Source organism: Callospermophilus lateralis, chromosome 17 (assembly GCF_048772815.1).
Source record: "Callospermophilus lateralis isolate mCalLat2 chromosome 17, mCalLat2.hap1, whole genome shotgun sequence".
NCBI lineage: Eukaryota > Metazoa > Chordata > Mammalia > Rodentia > Sciuridae > Callospermophilus > Callospermophilus lateralis.
The window spans coordinates 50,865,520-50,887,246 of NC_135321.1; the positions used below are offsets into that span (position 1 = coordinate 50,865,520).

General features: G+C 43.8%; 1 protein-coding gene across 2 annotated transcripts in view; it reads left to right on the forward strand.

The window, feature by feature from the left end:
- The window catches only part of Emilin2 (elastin microfibril interfacer 2), a 53,359-nt gene that overhangs the window by 12,984 nt on the left and 18,648 nt on the right, over nucleotides 1-21,727 (forward strand). For both annotated transcript variants that reach the window (XM_076837071.2, XM_076837072.2), the window contains exons 3-4: nucleotides 10,879-11,054; nucleotides 17,423-19,348. In XM_076837071.2, the coding sequence (XP_076693186.2) occupies nucleotides 10,879-11,054; nucleotides 17,423-19,348 (2,102 nt within the window). The remainder of the gene's footprint in view (nucleotides 1-10,878; nucleotides 11,055-17,422; nucleotides 19,349-21,727) is intronic.

Here is a 21,727-nt window from a genome sequence, read left to right on the forward strand (position 1 = left end):
TTTTTAATATTTATTTTTTAGTTATTGGCGGACACAACATCTTTGTATGTGGTGCTGAGGATGGAACCCGGGCTGCATGCATGGCAGGCGAGCACGCTACCGCTTGAGGCACACCCCCAGCCCCATAATTTCTTTTTTTGAAAATGTGCTAGTTGTCCATTTGTATGTTTTCTCTGGAGAAATATCTGTTCATGTCCTTGGATGATTCAATTTATTCTTTGGCGGGGAGGGTACTAGAATTGGATCCAGTGACTTACAACCCCAATCCTTTTTATTTTTCATTTTGAGACAGGTTTTCACTAGATTTCCCAAACTAGCCTCAAACTTGCGATCCTCCTATCACTATAGATTTGTTTGTATTTTAGAGTTTATGTAAATGGTGTCATCTGTTTTGGGAGGTCTGGCTTCTTTAAGCATAATTAGGAAATTCATCCTTGTTGTACCCTATCAATAGTTGATTCCCTTTTATTGTTGAGTACTGTTTGCAAAACACGGCCCTGTCAATACACCTATCAGTCATACATCACCCCATGCCCAGTTTGACTTCCCCACACAATTCCTTGGCTCTGATGAGATCCCTGATCAAAACCGTCCCTGACTCCCCTTTACCTGAACAATGAAGTCCAAATTCCTAACCATGTCATTACAAATTTTGTCCTCTAATAAAGATTTGCTGGAGTCCTAGCCCCTAATACTTTAGAAGGTGACTTCATTTGGAAAAAGGACCTTTTCAAAGTCAAGGTAATCAGTTAAATTGGAATCTTAGGATGAGTCCTAATGTAATATGACTGGTATCCTTAGAAAAAGGGGAAATTTGTCTGGGCCAGGTATCAGCCAGATCCCAGGTCCTCAGGAGTCTGAGGCAGGAGGATCAGGTGAATTAGTTCCCAGACTGTTGACTGGAGGTTATGGAAGGATCACTTTTATCCACGAGATGATCAGGACCTCATTATTCATCACCTCATACTAGGGAATTAACTATAATCCATCATGGGGGGAAATGAGTCCATTATTATAGAAGGGGGATCTTCTTGAGGGGAAATTCTTCTATATCACTTCCATTACCCTTCCCATTAACAGCAAATACCGTTTTTTTTTTTTTTTTTTTTTTTTGGTGAGTTTTTCTTTTCTTTTTTTTAAATTGATTTTATTTTTTTTAAATACATGACAGCGGAATGCATTACAATTCTTATTACACATATTTACCACAATTTTTCATATCTCTGACTGTATATAAAGTAGGTTGACGCCCAATTCATGTCTTCATACATGCACTTTGGATAATGATGTCCATCACATTCCACCATCCTTGCTAATCCCCTGCCCCCTCCCTTTCCCTCCCACCCCTCTTCCCTATCTAGAATTCATCTATTCCTCCTGTTTCCCCTCCCTACCCCACTATGAGTCAGCCTCCTTATATCAGAGAAAACATTCAGCATTTGGTTTTTTGGGATTGGCTAACTTCACTTAGCATTATCTTTTCCAACGCCATCCATTTACCTGCAAATGCCGTGATTTTATTCTCCAGTATTTTTTTTTTTTTTTTAATCATTCCAAGCAGCCCCCCTTCCCTCCCCCTACTTGTCACAACCTCAGGCCTGGGGGGTGGGCAGCAGTCTTCCAAAGAAAAATGCTGCCCCTTTAAGCAGTGGACATCTGAGTGACAATGGTTCCACCTCACTGTGTCACAGGTGACTTCAAAAAACACTTTGCAGTACTGAGTTAGTATGATTTTTGAAAGAAAAGCCTCAGTTATAATATTTTCATCTTTTCCCCAGTGTGGTCATAAATTAGAAAAAAAATCAGTATTCCTATGTTTTCAGGTTCCAGATTATTATTATGTTTCTGAGAATGAATTGTCCCAAAGGAAGAGCCACATCCCCTCCCCAGCCCTTTTTATTTTTTCAGACAGGGTCTCACTAAGTTACTTAGGGCCTCGCTAAGTTGCTGAGGCTAGCTTTAACCTCCTGCCTCAGCCTCCGGAGCCACTGGGATTTCATGTGCCACCATGCCCAGTAGAACATATTTTTATATCTGCAGAAAGACTCCTGTGTCTGGATACTCTGTTTCCGAGCACAAGAGCTTGTCCATGTCCAGAGTCTTCACCCCAAGGTCTGAAATAGATTACGGGAGGGATGGCTTAGCCAATTCTCTTGTAGCATCTAAAAGCAATTCTGAGAACTTTGGATAAGTAGCAGGTTGAGGAATGGCTGGAAGAGGTGGAGCTGAGAGAGACCTTTGAAAAGAGAGGGATTGCTGTTGCAAACTAGAGAGAGGCCAAGCTAAGGAAAAAAGATTCTTAAATTATTGTGACTTTTGTAGAAGTTGGGTAATTAAAAAAGAAAGAGGGTAATTAAAATAGAGTTCTTCGGTTGGCTCTGAGTAGAAAGGCCTGGATCACAAAACCACGGGAAGTGGTGTCTGGGGTGAGCATTATGCTGGCCCAGGCCAGCAGATGTTCTCATGCTCCATACTGTGGGAACGCAGAGAATGAGTTCACTGGGGAGTGATCGGGAGACAAGTGTTCTGTGATGCTGACTCCAGGAATGAGCACACTTGGGGGAAGTTGGGGAAATGGAGTATGGAGTTTATCTGGGAGAAATAGCTCTCTCATAAAGAATTCTTTACAAACATGTAGGCCTTCACAACCCCTTGAATCATTCGGCTGTCACAGTTGGCCAAGGCCCCGTGCTCCCTCCCCCCACCCCACTGTGGGGGAGTGATTTGGGGATGTGTCTCCCAAGGTGAAGAAGTCAAAACTGAAAGTGTGGATTCCTTGGAACCCAGGCATAGGCTATATGTCAAGAGACCGGACAGCAGCCAGCTCTTGGAGAGATGATGTCATCTTTAGCAATGCAAGTTTGCACAGAGGAAGGTTCTGATTTTTGAGCAAATTCAGGAATAGCAGTTGCACTATCTACAGCAGCAGAGTTTTGGGACTTAGCCTTGCTGCTGAGCTGCTGTGGTTTTCTTTAATCCCCCTTCTTTATGACTGTGGAATTGTGGATTAGGGGGATAAATGGATGGTGGGGAAAAACTTCTCATTACACCATGTCATCAGAGCAAAATGCTGAGAGGTATTTTGGATTTTAGGTTTGGAAACCCAACTTGCCACTCTAAGTGCATAAGGAAATTCATTCAAGAGGAAATGAAAATATAAGCAGCTTACAGTTGTGGTTTCTCCAGTAAATGTATGGTTGTGCTGGGAAACAGGCTCCTATATTTTTATTTCTGAACACATTGTTTTGGTCTAGGATCTGCATTTGAAAACTATATAAAGCTTTATTGTAATCTAATTTTAACCAGGGCATATCAGTTTGGCTTGTAGATTCATTAGATACATTTCGTATTTCAAAAATATATTTGCCCAAGCCAGGCATGTATTGTAATGTATTGTACATGCTTGTGATTCCAGCGGCTTGGGAGGTATAGGCAGGAGGATTGAGAGTTCAAAGCCAGGCTCAGCAACTTAGCAAGGCACTTAACAACTCAGTGAGACCCTTTCTCTAATAAGATATAAAAAAATGTCAGTGGTTAAACACCCCAATATAATTTGCCCAGATATTCTAGCTTTTAAAATTTATGAATTTCCTAAATATCCGAGTAAAATGTTTCACATTTCTTTGCTTCACAGTATTAATTTCTCCATGCAGAGAACTAATTAACAATGTATAATGTAACAGAAAAAGATGAGAATTCTGATTTTATGTGTGTTCACATTTTATGTGTTAAACTGTAGGAAGGTCCATCGGTGTCTTCGTTTTCTCTTGAGTGGGGACACTTTTCCAGACTTGGAATTGCAGAAACTGTCTTTGTAGATGCATATGTTTTTTTTTTTTTTTTCAAATGGCCAATTTTTTATTGGCAGTAGGACAAAGTGGATTCAAGTGGGAGGTGTGTCATCTGCTGGGACAGAATCACTTTTCACTTCGATATTGTTCTTTTTTTATTTTTAATTTTTTAGTTGTTGATAGACCTTTATTTTTTATTTATTATTTTTAAAATTTTTTGTTTTAAGTTTTTTAGTTGTTGATAGCCTTTTTTTTTTTTTTTTTTTTTTAATATATGTGGTGCTGAGAATCGATCCCAGTGCCTCACACATGCTAGGCAAGTGCACTATCGCTGAGCCCCAGCCCCAGTTCTTACTTCAATATAGTTCTGAAATCACTTCTTTTTAGGTTATAGATGGACACATGCCTTTATTTTATTTATTTTATGTGGTGCTAAGGTCCAAATCCAGGGCCTCACACATACTAGGCAAGTGCTACCACTGAGCCACAACCACAACCTCTGAAATCACTTCTGACTTCAGATTTATAGCCTCTACTGCCTGACTGTATTTTTGTTTTTGGCAAAGTGTCAAAAAAATATGCAGGTTAGGGATGTGGCTCAAGGGGTAGCGCGCTCGCCTGGCATGCGCAGGGTGCTGGGCTCCATCCCCAACACCACATAAAAATTAAAAATAAAAATATTGTATCCACCTAAAAACTAAAAAAAAAAAATTAAAAAAAATATGAAAAGTGTCCATAAATATCAAAAGCTCATTTGTTTATTCACTAACAGAGCAAAACCTGAAACCTCCCAACATCTCAGACCAACAGCCACAAAAACATTTGTCACAAGTAGTTTCTAGAAAATAAACCCACTGTCATCCATTTCTACCATGGAGACGGAAATTTTGAAAAGTGAATTATTATGTAAAAAAGGAAGGAAATTCTGACACATGCTATAAGGGATGAGCCCTGAGAACATTATACTAAGTGAAACAAGCCGGTCACAAAGATAAATGATTCTAGGATTCCTTTTATAGGAGATAGCAAGGGTCATCAAATTCATAGAGAAAGCAGGAGAGCGGTTGCCAAGAACTGGAATAGGGAGGAATGGAGATTTAGTATTTAGTGAATACAGAATTTCAATTTGGGAAAATTTAAGAAGTTCTGGAAGTGGGTAGTAATGGTTGCAGAGCAGTGTGATGTGCTGAATGTCACGAACTTAAAGATGGTGAAGTTGGGCTAGGGGTGTAGCTCAGTGGTAGAGCCTTGCCTAGCATGTGCAAGGTCCTGTGTTCAATCCCCAAAACCACAAAACAAATAAAAGGTTAAGAAGCCAATTTTTTTTTCTTCCTTGCAGTACTAGGGATTGAATCCAGGGATGTGCTTTACCACTGAGTTACATCTCCAGCCCTTTGTATTTTTTATTTTGAGATAGGGTCTCCCTAGTTGCTGTTGATCTCACTAAATCGCCCAGTTTGGCCTCCGACTTGCAATCCTCCAGCCTCAGTCTCCTGAATGACTGGAGTTACTGGCATGTGCCACTGTACCTGGAAAGATGCTAAATTTTATGCCACATGTATCTTACCTCAATTTTTAAAAAATAAATTACTGTGGATGGAATGGATGGTGGATAACCCAGTCTATTCTGGGTGAGCAGTTCTGAATCTTGTGGACTTGTACCCTTTGCATGCTGATTTCCCTCTCTCTGGGTAGCTGATTATTTGCTAGGTCTAGCAGGGATACTTTTCCCAGTCTTGGGGGGAAGTCCTTCTTTCTGGCTTCCTTCTGCATCCTCTCAGTTCCGTTCCAGTCAATACTGTGTGGAACCACACATGCAGAATAAAACCAGCAGAGTTGGCTCCAGGTTGTTTGGGGCTGGCCAGTGATTGGAAAGAGAGGAGTTACTAGAAAGTTTGTTCTTGGAAGAAATCCCAGTCTAGCCTATATCCCCAAAGGGTCACGGGTTGGATAAAGCTTTAGTAAAAGGCTGTGTGAAAATAAAATACAGGTAAATGCCAAATGCAGGGCAAACCCTTTATCTTGTGCAAAGTTGTCTAAATGTTCCCTTGCTGGGGATGTGTCGCTATTTTCAGGGAAGCATTCTGCATCAGGGAAGTAGTTCTGGAATCCATGTTATGCAAATGTTCTAGTGGGAGGAAGAAGAGGATGGGTTGGTGTGGGTTGGCGAATAGATGTGTGCATATGGCTGGTTCACACACATCTCATGAATGTCTAGGTTAGTTCTGTCCTGTAGAATTTACTATGATGATGGAAATGTTCATGCTTTGAAGTACTTGAAATATGGCTATTGTGACCAAAGAACTAAATTTTTCATTTTAATTTAATTTTTTTTTTTTTAACTGGGGATTGAACTGAGGGGAACTTTTACCACTGAGCTACATATACCCCTAGCCCTTTTTACTTTTTTATTTTGAGACAGGATCTCGCTAAATTGCTGAGGCTAGCCCTGAACTTTCGATCATCCTGCCTCGGCCTCCTGAGTTGCTGGGATCACAGGTGTGCATGAGTTGCTGGGATCACAGGTGTGCACCTCCGTGTCTGGCTAATATTGTTTTTAATTAGTGTACATTTAAATAGCCACATGTGGCTAATGGCCACCTTATTGGACAGCACAGCTCTGAGTTAACTTTTCGCTGTGTGATTCCTGTGCAGTTCTTCATGACCCCAGGATTCTGGAGTTTGATTTGGTTCTGGGGAGACTTAAGAATTCATATCTGCTTTGAGTTAGACCAGAGGATAACTAGGTTTATTTGTTTGTTTATTTGCAGTACTGGAGATTGAATCCAGAAACTCTTGACCACTGAGCTATGTCCCCAGTCCATTTTATTCATTTATTTTTTCGAGACAAGGTCTCACTAAGCTGCTGAGGCTGGCCTTGAACTGGCGATCCTCCTGCTTCAGCCTCCTGAGTTGCTGGGATTACAGGTGTGCACCACTACACCTGGGTCCCTGACAGTTTATAAAAGTTTCTAGGGCAGGATGTTTTCCTGTAGTGCCCTGGGTGATGGAGAGGGGGTCCTGGGACTCCTATTCGTTTTTTCCTCATCCTCTGGGGAACCTTCAGACCTGATTTCTTCTGGGAAAATCCCAATGGAGCTGTGAGACTGGACACCCCTATATTGTGGCCCACTCCCCCCCCCCCCCAAGGCCTGAAGGCCATGGAGCAGGGCCCAGAGCCACCTCAGGGATCCGTGTCGTCGTTAGGCACCGTGAAATCCCTCGGTGAGCTTTCCCACGGCTGGATGGAGGTGGCCTAATGATCATTTCCAGCTGTCGATCATTTCCAGCCAGGACGGCCTCCTCCCCCCACGGGGCTTGAGAAGCTGTCAGGAACGTGCGGGGGGGGGACCCTGGAAACCGACCGCAGGCTGGGCGTGGCGCCCAGGTGGGCGTGGCGATCGTGCAGGGCGGGAGGAGGGCGGGGACTCCAGGGAACTTTCCTGAGCCTTGAACTGGCTGCAAAATCACTGCCTTTGAAGAAAGCGATGAGGTGGGTTGGGAAAGCAGGGATTTCCTGTCTTGCAGCGCCTGCAGTTAGGGGGCAGGTCCCCAGGGCAGGGTGTGGTGTGGTGGGGAGGTGGCCCCGCGCCCCTCCTCCACAGTTTCGTTCCCTGCCTGGCTCCACCTTAGCCAAAAAGTTTTCTTATGGACTGTCACCTCCAGATGCACAAGCCCCGCGAGCCAACACGTGTTCACATTCCGTCTTTAATGCTCAGAGGAAAAAAGGTTTTCTGAGATTACACATTTTTCCAGCATTATGCTTGGCTTGAGTATGCAAGACTGTGAAATGGAATTGTCTTTTCTTTTTTCTTTTTTTTTTTTTTAAGAGAGAGTGAGAGAGGGGAGAGATATATATAGAGAGAATTTTAATATTTATTTTTTAGTTATTGGCGGATACATCTTTGTCTGTATGTGGTGCTGAGGATCGAACCCGGGCCGCACGCATGCCAGGCGAGCGCGCTACCGCTTGAGCCACATCCCCAGCCCCAAAGAGATTCTTTTCTTTTTTAAAATTGTATTTTATTATTTTTTTTTTCAAGAATTCTCTGTATAGGGGCCGGACGTGGTGCCGCTGTTCGCCTGTAATCCCAGCGACCTGGGAGGCTGAGGCAGCAGATTTGAAAGTTCGAGGCCAGCCCCAGCAATTTAGCAGACCCTTTCTCAAAATTAAAAATAAATAAATAAATAAACAAGGAAAGAAAGAAAGAAAAAGGCTGGGGCTGTGGCTCAGTGTTAGATTCTTCCCTGAGTTCAATTTCCAGTATCAACAACAACAAAAACCTTTGTGTAGGTGGGGTGGGAGGGGACCAGGGCCAGGGCTGGTGTGTACCTCGACCAGTTAGATGCTCAGGCATGAGTCTGCTGAGTGAGGAGGTTGACTATCTTCTCACCAGGTTTTGGGGGCTTTTGGGAACATCTCCAGATGGGACTGCTGACACACACTTAAGGCAATTACCAGAGGGAACAGGTGCTGCTGCCTGTTGAGGGCATGCAGGGTACACAGGGAGGGACAGGGGCTTGAATTCCAGCCCTGCCACTTTCGGAATGAACGCAGACAAGTCATGTAACCCCTGTGAGCCTCTGATTTTTCACCAGTGAAAAGGAGACAAATATAAAGTAATAGAGCCACGATGGGGTGGGGGTGGAAGGGAAAGGAAAGAATGAAAAACCTGAAAGTGGGGGGCCTTTGCTCCCCTTCTAACCTAACCCCACCTCCCATGAGCACCCCTTGCATTTCCCTTTTACTTATTGAGATTCCTTTCCAGTTTTTCTTCCCAAAAACCTCCCTTGGGAGCTTCTCAAAATCCACATGCTGAGACCCCACCCAGACTCTGTCAGAACCTCCGAGGGGGACAGCCAGGCATGGGTATTTTTTCACTGTTCTTTGGGTGATTTTGATGGCCTTGGTTGAGACCCACAGTCTTAAAAGACCTATGGAAATGGTACAGCAAAAGGTTCAAGGCTTGGCAGGTTCCACCCTGTTGGTGGGGCCCTGGGGTTTCTGCAGGGACACCTCGCTGTCCAGTGAAGTAGGTCCTTACATGGAGGGTTTATTGTCATGGTTTTGCTGGGGCTTTGCTCAGTGATGGCTGGCCTGCCTAGCATGCTCAAAGCCCTGGGTTCCATCCCCAGCACCATACCCAAAAGAAGGATCTTATGAGTCGGACCCAGTGACACATGCCTATAATCCCAGCTACTGGCAGGAGGATCACAAGTTTGAGGCCAGCCTGGGCAACAAAGCAAGAGCCTGTCTTAAAATAAAAAATAAAAAGAGCTAGGAATATAGGTCAGTGGTAAAACGTCCCTGGGTTCAATCCCCTGTACCCCAAAAGAAAGGACCTTCAGTTGTCATGGTTATGACCCTCAGGGGAGATGTCAAAGGTCCATTGCATTTAGCAATTTGTAGTTTTGTTAAGAACATGATTTTGAAGTCCCCAGCTCCAAGGTTGGTGCTCAAGTTGGACTCGCTTGGCTGGCTGAGTCCTGCAGGTCCCAGCAGCCCCCACAGCTGGTCATCCTAAGGCCCCCCGCAAGCAGCACGCAGCAGCCCTGAGGAAGTGACGCAAAACCTGTTTCTTTCTGGGAACTGACCCAAAGACAGGGCCAGCTGCTGGTGAGAAATGCAGAGAAAGTGAAGGTTTTCAAGAGAGAACGGTTCCAAGCCAGAAAGTCCAAGTTGGGGTAAATCAAAGGAGGGCCGTCCTGTGTGGCCATGGCTTCTGTCTGCTGAGAGCAGAGGCATCTGTGAGCTTCATCCGTAGTGTGCACCATGGGCTGCTGGGCTGTGGCAATCTGTTCTAGGTCCAGGCCCAGCCCTGGGTCTGGAGGACTTGACAACTCACTGGAAACGTCTCACGGTGTGTCAGGAATGTACACTGGACTCGTGAGGCAAGTTTACTTGCTTTCAGTTCCACCTCCTGATTGCTGCATTGCCCCAGGGCATCTTGGGAAAACATAAGGAGGCCAGCAGTCTGCTGCTTCCTTGACCATGATAGAGATAGACGGTACAGAGGGGAAATATGTGGGTTTTATGGGGAACAGGGGTGCAAGGAATTTTTTAAAAGATTCTCAATAATTAGTTTATTAAATAATGAAAGCATAGTCATACTGAATTACAAGTGAATATGAATATTTAATGTGTGTTCTCCATGTAGGTAGCCTGATACATTTCACACATATTATTCAATTTGCTTGGTACAGTAGTAACCCCATGTGGTAGCGTTTCTCATTTTAAAGAATAGGAGACTAAGGCTTACAGAAGTAGGTAGGCTTCTTAAAGTATTTAATCTAGAAAAAGGCAGATACATACTTTGAATCCAGATCATGCAACTTCAGAGCTGCTGTTTTGAACCATTATGATTATGCACATCTGTTTCCTCTGCCAACAAAGGCCAGTCTCCTTTTCTCCACTTCAAAAGCTCATTCTTTTTTAAAAATTCTAATTTTTTACGTATGACAGCAGAATGCATTACAATTCCTATTACACACATAGAGCACAATTTTTCATATCTCTGGTTGTACACCCAGGGTTGTTTTTCTTTCTTTTTTTGGCGGGGTGGGTACTGGGGATTGAACTCAGGGCACTCGACCACTGAGACACATCTCCAGTCCTATTTTGTGTTTTATTTAGAGACAGGATCTCATTGAGTTGCTTAGTTTCTCACGTTTGCTGAGGCTGGCTTTGAACTCGCAATCCTCCTGCCTCAGCCTCCCAAGCTGTGGGTGTACAGGTGTGCGTCACTGCGCCGGGCTCGGGATGTTTTTCTTAAAACACAAAATAGAAAGCAACACTGAGTCTCACCTGAAGAAATCCCCACAAAGCTGTGAATTGTAAACAGAAGTTTGTTGGTGAACAAAAGCTCAGTTTAGGGACCCAAAATTGTCCACATCAAATGGGAATTGCAGGCTGAGTTTTTCTGTTTGCCCTGAATTCAAGAGCTGGAGGGAGGAGGCCAGTACCCAGGGTGGGAAGGCCCTGCCTTTCTGACCCCCAGGGAGTCAGCTGGACCCCAAATCCTCTTTACTTGGCTTTGTCTCTGGGAGAGAGACACTAAAAGAGAGGTGCTGCCCTTTCTGTCCTCAGGTATCGGGTGAACTTCAGACCCAGGTACGTCATCAGGTACAAGACGGTGACCCAGTTGGAATGGAGATGCTGCCCTGGCTTTAGAGGAGCGAACTGCCAAGAAGGTCCCAAAGACCCTGCGAAGACCCCCCACCCCACGCCTGCTCGGCCTCGAAATAGCATAAAGAAAGCCACAGGTAATGTTTTATTGGTGCCTCACTCTGCATGGCCACCTTCAACATTTCCAGTACTGCTTCAGAGGGCGAGATTTGTCATCTGCGAGATTTATCATCTGCAAGATTGAGAAATTTTTTATTTTGATACTGGGGATGGAACCACTGAGCCACGTCCCCAGTCCTTCGAGACAGGGCCTCACTAAATTGCTTAGGCCTTGCTAACTTGCTGAGGCTGGCCTCAAACTTGCCATCCTCTGGCCTTAGCCTCCTAAACTGCTGGGATTACAGGTGTATACCACCATACCCAGCATGGCAGGTTCCGCTCCTGCAAATAAACTGCTGTCATGCTGGGTATGGTGGTATACACCTGTAATCAAACCCTGTTGTGATTAAATTGCTTTATTAGAGCCAACTCCTGTTGCCAGCCAGCACCTTAGAAACCTAGGTGGTAAATGCTGATGGGTTCAGACTGACGTAGCCTGGGGCAGTAATGTGAAGAACATCACATGTAATGATGCTCTGTTTTTACTTTCAATTCTAAGACCCAGAAATCTGAGTTTAAAGGAGTTAAAATTGTCTTTAAAAAAAAAGTGAATGGTTCTCCTTGTGTTTGAGATGAGATATTTGCAAAGCTTAGTCCCAAGTTAGAATTTTCACCCATAGATCACGTCAGCTTTTGAAGTGTAACATTAAGGGAATAATTCTTACGGGTAAAAATTTTCCCTTGCATTTTGCTCCTACATCAGCTCATCTTTCCTCCTCTAAAGATGAATCACAATAAACACAGCTTAGCTTTCCTTGGGAAAAAAAAATGTTTAAGTTATGTTTGATTTTTATCTTCCCATGAGGTCTTTGAAACTGATAGTGCTTCCCAACATTATTCATAAAATATATTTTAAATAATCTTTTTATTAAAGTCATGCATATCAATTAAAGAATGTTTATAAATCATAGGAACATGTTTTTTATTTAAAATAGTTAACTGTCAGGTTGAATGTACTCAGGCTGTACAAAGTAATGCCTTTATAGTATGCATATGATGTATAATGATTAACACAGTCAAATTAATTAACATATCCATCACCACCTAGGGTATATCTAGAATTTGTTCATCTTACAACTGGAAGTTTATACCCTTTGACCAATATCTCCCCGTTTCCCCCACTCACAAGCTTCTGATAGCCACTGTTCCTTGCTTTTATGAGTTTGATTCTCTTTAGATTCCATGTGTGAGATCATTTGTTATTTGCCTTTCTGTGTCTGGCTTATTTCACTTAACAGAACATCTTCCAGATTCATCCATTGCTGTACATGACAGGATTTTCCTTTTTAAGACTGAATGGTATCATGCTGTATGTACACACACACACACATACACACACACACACACACACACACACACACACCCTACAATTCTTTGTCCATTCATCCATTGAGGGACACTGAGGTTATTAATGTACCTTGGCTGTCGTGAATAATATTGCAATGAACATGGAGATACAGATATCTCTTCAAGATATTGATTTCATTTCTTTGGGTATATATCCAGAAGCAGGATTGCTGATTGTGTGATAATTGTACTTTAATTTTTTAAGAAATATTCATACTTTTTTAAAAAAATGTTTTGTTCGGCTTACACTTTCCACCAAGGTCTGATTAGGTTGGATTTATTTATATATTTATTTTAGTTGTAGATGGACACAATAACTTTGTTTTATTTATGTGGTGCTGAGGATTGAACATAGTACCTCACACATGCCAGGCAAGTGCTCCACCACTGAGCCCCAGCCTCAGCCCCACTTTTTATTTATTTTTTTAATACTGAGACTTGAATCCTGCTCTACCATTGAGCCGCATCCCCAGCCACATTTTTTATTTTTATTTTTTATTTATTTAAATATTTATTCTTTTGTTTTAGGTGGATACAATATCGTTATTTATCTTTATGTGGTGCTGAGGATCGAACCCAGTGCCTCGTGCATGCCAGGCCAGCGTGCTACCACTTGAGCTACATCCCCAGCCCCCACATTTTTATTTTTTTATTTTGTGACAGGGTCTCACTAAGCTGCTTAGGGCCTTGTTCAATTGCTGAGGCTAGCCTCAAACTTGCCATCCTCCTGTGCTACCTCCATACTTTTTTCCATAGTGGCTGTACCAATTTATATTCCCACCACCTTTCTTCATACCCTCACCAGCACTTATCTCTTATCTCTTTGATAGAAGCCACTGTTTCAGTCTGTTTTAGGTTGGTCTAAACAAACATCAGAGATTGGAAAATTTAGAAAGAAGAGAAATTTATTTCTCATGCTTGTAAAGGCTGGGAAGTCCAAGATCAAGGGCCAAGGGCCAGCATCTGCCCATAAAAAAAAAAAAAGCCTCATCATAATATGGCAGAAGGACAGGCAAGCATGAGGAAGACAGAAAAATCAGGTCAGTTCATACTTTTACCAGGAACTCACTCGCTCCTGCAGTGACAGCTGCTGTCCATTCACAGGGGTAGAGTCCTCAGGGCCTGACCACCTCTTGTCAATGAGATCTCAACCTGAGATCAGGGGCATTCAAACAGGGACAGCCTTCCTAACGTCTAGTCTTCCCTGTGTCTGCAGACGTCTGACAGGCTCTGTCCTAGGCCCTTGGAATAAGTAAAAAACAAGGCAGACAGGGTTCCTGACCCCAGAGAAGATAGACATTAGACTGTGATTACAGTAAATCCTGTCATTTGCACTGTGGGAAACATGAGGCAGGGGCTGCTGGGTCCTAGTGGTTTATCTTTGTTTTGTTTAGTTTCGGCTTTTATTTATCAAAGCTTGAATATATGTATAGTTTTACAAGTTGAATAGCTTTACTACACAAATGGGAAGAAGCGGGAACCCCTCTTCTCTCTCACTTCCCCTTCCCAGAGGCTATTACTTTAAACTCCAACCCCCCCCCCATCCTCCCCCCCCCATCCTCCCCCCCCCCCCCCCCCCCCCCGCCCTTCTGGTGCTGGGGATGGAACCCAGAGCCTCCTGCGTGCTAGGGGAGCACTGTCCCACTGAGCCACACCCCAGCCTGCTCTAAGCTCTTCAGATAAATCTCTTGAAATTTACCTCCGTATCTATTGACTTCTTTTTGTGGAAGTTGAGGATTTAACAATCTTTCATCTATTCCCCAAACCCCTACTTTCTGTACAGAAAAAAAAAAAAAAAAAAACACTGTCTTTTTTACTAAAGCCAATATTCAGTATTTATACTGTATTAATTTTATGGCTCATGTTTACAGCTAAGCCCTGTGATATATTATGAATGGGTCTTTCCTACACAGATTTCTGATCTTCTATAGTTAATAATTGTCTTACTTTTTCCTTTGCTTGGTCGTGTGTGTGTGTGTGTGTGTGTGTGTGTGTGTATTTGTGCACGCTGGTGTGCGTTTCCTATTTCAACCCAAATCCTTGTCTGGTTATTTGATTGTCCCTGCATTATGTTCAGACACAGCAGCTTCATTTTCTCGAAGAAACAGCTCCAGGAGCCTTCTCCCACCTCCCATCTGGACTGTCATCCTCTTTCTCTGTCACCCTGGGGTCTTAACCTGCCTCTTTTCAATTCCCCATTTTCTTTTGTATCTCCCTGCTCACTCTCTTATTTTACTCCTTTGTTTTACTTGAGCACATCCTATAGTAGTTTTTTTTTTTTTTTCAGTTGTTATGTTTCTAAGGATAGAACATGCTAGGCAAGTGCCCTTCCCCTGAGCTACACCCCCAGCCCACTCTAGTAGTTTCCTGAGAAGATTGTGTAGGAGGTAAACTTTTTCAATACTTTATAGTATAAGAATATTTTTACTCTAGTTTCAGAACTCTGGTTGGAAATATTTTTCCTTTAGAATTTTGAAAACATTGCTCATTTTCCCTCTACCTCCCAATACTGCTATTAAAAAGTTCTTAGCCATTCTTATTCCAATTCTTAATATATAAGTTGGATGGGGTTTTTGGTCCCCTCCCTTTTTCATTGTTATTTTAGTGGGATTTTTAGGAAGAAGTGAAAGGAAATGCTTATTCTTGATCAGCAACTTAGTTTTTACTTGTCAGTCAATAATAACCTTTCATGCTATTAAATATCCTACAATATCATTTTAAAAATATTTTCATTAGTTGTTGATGGACTTTTATTTTACTTATTAATATTGGTGTGACATTCGAACCCAATGCCTCACACTTGCTAGGCAAGTGCTCTACCACTGAGTCACAACCTCACTCCTCTACAATATCATTTAATAGCTTCAAAGAATATGATTGTTTGAACATAGTCTTAATACAATATTGTATATTGTATTTGAATAAGTGTCTTTCTCTGTTAAATTTTGTTTTGTCATTGATTATTTTCTGGAATACATTTCTAGAAATGTAATTGCAGGGTCAAAAGGATCTGAGTATTTTAATACATAGTACTGTAATATCCTTTAAAGATATTTATAGCAATTTACACAATCACCAGTGGTGGAGGAGAGAAATATTTCATTATATTTTTCCCATTCCCCCACTTTTTCTGCCTTTAATTTTTTTCCCCTTTGCCCAGTGTTTTAGTTGTTTTTTTTTTTTCTCTTGTGACTAAAAGACCTGACAAGAAGAATTTAGAGGAGGAAAAGTTTAATTTGGGGCTCAGAGTTTTAGATGTCTCAGTTGGGCTCCATTCCTTGGGGCTCAAGGTGAGGCAGAACATCATGGCAACAGAGTCTGGCAGAGGGAAGCAGCTCACGGGATGGTCAGGAAGCAGAGAGGCCCCACATGTCAGACACAAAATATATACCGCAAAGGCATGTCCCCAGTCCCTACCTCCTCCAGCCACACCCCATCACCTCCAGTAACCACTCAGTTAATCCCACCGGGGGATTAATTCACTGTTTGGGGTACCGATCTCATAACCCAACCATTTCCCCTCTGAATGATCTTGCATTGTCTCACATACGTGTGAGCTTTTGGGGGACACTTAAGTTAATATCAACACCATAACACCCAAAATAGCATTTCACTTATTATATGTGATTTGGTAACTTATATTCTCCTTGTAGGGTCCCCGTGCAAGGTACCAGATGCGCTTGGGAGTTGGGGCATCTAAATTGCAGCATTGGTTTACAACTAAATTATTTGTTAGAATTAATTTTAACAAATAATAGCTGCTGCTCTCATCTTGTGTGGAAGTTTAGGGGCGGAAGAACAAATATCTGCAGCTTTCTCAATTTGCTTTTCTTGTTTTCAGTGTAGTGTGTTGCTGTGTTCAATTCAGGTGTAATGTGTCTGACCTCTTCTACTTACTTTCCATGGTCTCCTCCCTGTGGGCTCTAGGGTGGACAGTGTTGGTCCCCTTCTGATAGCCCTTTCTAGGGCATGGCTCCTGACTTATTCTCTTGCTGCAGGTTTTTTTTTTTTTTTAATTTTTGTTTTTTTTTAGTTGCAGATGGACACAATGCCTTTATTTATTTTTATGTGGTGCTGAGGATCGAACCCAGTACCTCACATGTACTAGGCAAGCACTCTGCCACTGAGCTACAACCCTGGCCCCTTTCTGCAGGTTTTGGTAGTCTCTTTTTAAAATTAGACTACATCTCTCTGTATGAATTTATTTCCATTTTATGACTCATCACTATCATTATCACTTTTTTTTCATTTGGACTGTCTCCTTGGGAGATATTTTATCAAAATAGGCCTATCAAAAATTGAGTGTCTGTGATCTTTGACCTAAGGCATCTTACTATATATGGCTAGATGGCTTATTGTTAGGAGACACCAGTATAGTAGTTGTTATATCTGTCCTTTGCTTTTAGTTTTCTTGACCTCTTCATAGGACCAAGTGATATCTGTAAGATTCTTAGCATAGGGATGCTAATAAAAGCTAAAGAACATTCAGGAGTGGTTTTGAGGATAACCTCAAATGATCTGATATTATATATTATCATACCTTCCAACTGCTAATGGGGGGCTTCCTATGGCTTTACGGTGTGCAGTCAATGACTGGGTGTGGCCACATTTTACTAATGTTCACATGACAAAGTAGTTATTTCCCTTCAGGGCGAAAGGGACCATGGATGGCCTGTATATGATATGTACATTTTCTCTTAACAATCCTAGTAGATCCTACCCCCCCCTCTTTATAGATGAAGGGATTATAGTTCAGAGAAGTTAGTTAACTCATTTGAGGCCAAACAGTAAATAGCAGAGCCAGAGGTACATAGAAGTTTGTTTGACTCCAAAGCCCATCCTGTCTTCCACTCCACCACAATAATTATCTAAGTTAGGTAGGGGGGGCTTGTAAGGGAAGATTTAAGCATGTCCTCTAGGTACCCCCATTTATTGTCTTTGCAGCAGCTGTGGAAAGGAAGCAGATGTTAACGGAGGTCCAACCTTTTCTTTATAATAGATAACGAACCAAGCCAAGTCTCAGACCCCACGGACACTTCACCACCAACTCCTGCAGGAGAACCGAGTCAGAAGGTGGATCCCAAACAGGGGCCTGAAGAACTTCAGGATAAGAAAATCCAGATGCTTGAGGAGAAGGTTCTCCGACTCACAAGGACAGTTCTCGACCTCCAGTCTTCCATTTCAGACCTGAACGAAAATCTCAAACATGCTACTCAGGATGATGCCAGCAAACCGACCTCATGGCTGGGCGACCCGCATCCCCAGCCGGGGCCTGGCAGTGAGATTGCCAGAGACACAGAAAGAGCCCAGCCTCCCAGCGTCCTCAGTAGTAAGGATTCTGGTATGAAGGACATTAAGTCTGAATTGGCCCAAGTCAAAGATACTCTGAAGACCAAGAGTGACAAGCTGGAGGAGCTGGATGGGAAGGTGAAGGGTTATGAAGGGCAGCTCAAACAGCTGCAGGAGGCTGCCCAGGGCCCCACGGTGACCATGACCACCAGTGAGCTCTACCAAGCCTACGTGGACAGTAAGATCGATGCTCTGAGAGAGGAGCTCATGGAGGGGATGGACAGGAAGCTGGCCGACCTGAAGAATACGTGCGAGTACAAGCTGGTTGGCCTGCAGCAGCAGTGTGACGACTATGGCAGCAGCTACCTGGGGGTGATAGAGCTGATCGGGGAAAAGGAGGCGAGCCTGAAAAAAGACATCAACGACCTTCGAGCCCGGCTGCAGGATTCTCCAGCCCAGCCGAGTTGCTGCAGCGGGGGAAAGGGTGGCGACTTCGGTCAGCAGCTCAAGACGTTGGAGCAGAAAATCGAGAGAGTGGCGGAAGCCACCAGAATGCTGAATGGACGGCTGGACAACGAGTTTGACCGCCTCGTGGTTCCAGAACCAGATGTGGACTTTGATGCCAGATGGAATGAACTAGACGCCAGGATCAACGTGACGGAGAAGAACGCGGAAGAACATTGCTTTTACATCGAGGAAACCCTCCGGGGGACCATCTCCGGGGAGGTCGATGACTTGAGGCAACTTCTGGATCAGAAAATACACTCTCTGGAAGACCGTCTGGGGAGCGTCCTCCTACAAGTGGCCAATGACACTGGTGGTGAATTTGGTCCCCCAGCGGCAGCCCTGCCTGGGCTGTCTGGATCAGGCCATGAACAGGTCATGATAGCATTAAACCACCTGCAGGACAGAGTTCAAGTGGTTGAGGACATTTGCCTGCAGAACTTCCAGGGAGGACAACCTGGGTTGGAAGGTACTGTGCCAAACAGAGAGGACCACCTGGTGGGCGATAGCCTGAGCCTTTTGAAATCTCTCAATGACACGATGTATAGGAAGTTTCAAGAAACCGAGCGTGACATCCAGAAGCTGCGAGAAGATTTTAGTCGTCTTTATTCCCAACTAAACCACACAGGTAATGACGTGACTCATCTTCAGAAGGAAGTGAGCAATTGTAAAGCAGGTAAAAATGCTGCAGCAGGTGGGTCTACTAAGGTGGGTGGGCAAGAAAGGACGGTGGACACCCGCCCGTCTCCCCAGGACCCTGTGGCTCAGTGTTGCGGCCAGCTGGAGGAGAGGTGGCAGAGGCTCCAGAGCCAGGTCCTGTCTGAGCTGGACACTAGTAAGGAAAATATTCACGGGATCCAGAGGGGGGTCTCCGTGGTTGAGGACAGGGTGTCGCATATGGAGAAAACGTGCAGCAAGCTGGACTCCATGTCGGGGAGTCTGCAGAAGATCAAAGAGGGGCTCAACAGGCACGTCAGCAGCCTGTGGAACTGTGTCAGGCAGATGAACGGGACACTCAGGTCGCATTCCAGAGACATTTCCGGCCTCAAGAATTCCGTCCAGCAGTTCTATAGCCACGTTTTCCAGATTTCTACCGACTTGCAAGATCTGATCAAATTCCAGCCATCGGCAAGTAAGTTGAACTTGACCGTTCCGTTTCTTGTGTGCATTTGTGGTGTCTTTTGGACGCTTTAATCCCAAGTGTGGCTCCGGGTTTAGTGCCAGCTCGCGAAGGGTTTGGTGTTCGGTAGCAATGAAATAGGGGCCAGCATTGAGAGTGTGTATTTAAGGCCTTAAAACTAATTTGATGTCACGTTGGCATTCAAACACGAAATCCACATATCTTACAAGAGCACCAAATTGGAAATTAAAAAGGAAAACTGGCCCTTCGCTACGGATAGATGGCCAAGTATCGATGACACTACATGTCGGGGCACTACGATTTGGGGTCAGATTTTTGGCACAACAACTTGGACAGGGGGTATTGCTGTTCCCGTCTCTACCTGGGGAGTCCCCTAGATGCTGACCTGGTCACCTCTCTCCAAGCTTCACCTACTGTTTATGTCATCACAAGCTTTATCATCATTGTCATTGGGTTGTTACCCTCTCCCTAGAATCTAGGGCTTAGATCATGGTGGATAGGATGCTGTGGAGAGGATGCTGTCGTATTTATTTCCAAAGACCTGGGCAGGACCCTGGGCGAAAGCAGTTTAGGGGCAGTCACTGCCCAAAGCCCCGTGGTGCTGCGATCTGGAAGTGTGTCAGAAGGGCTGAGAGCCCTGCTTGCAGCACCTTAAACTTTCCACACATATTTGTTGAAAGTTTGAATGAATAGTCTCTTGATAGTTTGAGTAATAATTCCATTGTTTATAACTGGTGGCTAAACACATAATTCCTGAAGGACAGAGCTTCTCTTATATCTAAATTCTATTTTTTTTCCCACTTTAAAAAATTCTAAATTTATTTTTAACCAATAACATAAAAACTATCCCTATTGGGGCTGGGGTTGTAGCTCAGCAGTAGAGCACTTGCCTAGCGCACACGAGGCCCTGGGTTCGATCCTAAGCACCACATAAAAATAAATAAATAAAGGTATTGTGTCCAACTAAAAAATAAATATTAAAAAAAGAATATACCTGAATTCCCCTCCCCCTCCCCCTACTTCTCCTTCTCCTTCTTCCAGGGATTGAACCCAGGGCACTCAACTACTGAGTCACATCCTCAGCCCTTTTTATTTATTTATTTTGAATTTTTTTTTTTTTTTTACATTTTATTTTTTAGTTGTAGTTGGACACCTTTACTTTATTTTATTTATTTTTTTGTGGTGCTGAGAATCAAATCCAGGGCCTCGCACGTGCTGGGTGAGCACTCTACCGCTGAGCCACAACCCCAGCCACCAGCCCTTTTTTGTATTTTATTTAGAGATAGAGTCTCACTGTGCTGCTTAGCACCTTTCTGTTGCTGAGGCTGGCTTTGAACTCATGATTCTCCTGCCTTAGCTTTCCGAGCCTCTGGGATTACAGGCATGTACCACCGCTCCCGGCTGGATTCTTATCTTTAGATAGCCTCAATAATAAGCTAGCCTTTTCTAACTGGATGCACCAGCACTGGGCTAGTCCCTTCAGGGCACAGCTCATGAGCCCTGTGACAGCCTCACAGAGAAGGTGCATCGTTTTCCAGAGGGAAATATGTGCAAAGCCACATAGCTGGTGACAGAGGGTCAGCGGTGTGCCCAGAAGGAAACTATTTCCTGACATCCCTGTCTTTATTTTCTCTTCCCCACCTCCCGCAGGTCTGTCACCTTTTCCTTCTGTTCACTGTGGGTGACACAGGCCTATAAATACTGACAGAGATTTCATGGGCTCTGTGAGCCTGAGGAATTTTAAGATTAGGTCCCAGCTAAGACATAAAGCCGGGCCGGGCACGGTGGTACACACCTGTAATCCCTGTGCTCGGGAGGCTGAGACAGGAGGATCACAAGTTCAAAGCCAGCCTCAACAACTTAGTGAGGCCTTAAGCAACTTAATGAAACCCTGTCTCAAAATAAAATATAAAAAAATTGCTGAGAGTGTGGCTGAGTGGTTAAATACCCCTGGGTTCAATCCCCGGTGCCACCAAAAAAATAAATGAATGAATTTTTAAAAAAGATGGAAAGCTAGAACACGGGAGGTGGACAAGCCCTTCCGCACCTGGGGAGAGCCTCAGGAGGAGTGGGAAGGGTTCCATGTAGTCAGGAGAGAAAATGCTCTGGACGGTGACCTCAGAGCACGGTGCTTATTTTGCAGATAAGGAGTTACCCAGTTTGAACAGGACCAGGCATCTGGCCTCCTCCCCGTGCCCAGCCCTCTGCACTGTATATGACTGACTCCTTCCTCCCTGGGCCCACTCAGCTCCTATATCTCTGGAATGTTGAGTAGAGGTCACAAGACCTGTGTGTGTTCACAGAGTGATTGTCCTTTGTGGTGACAATGCTGTCTGGACTGTGCTTTATAATAACAGACTGGGCCAGATA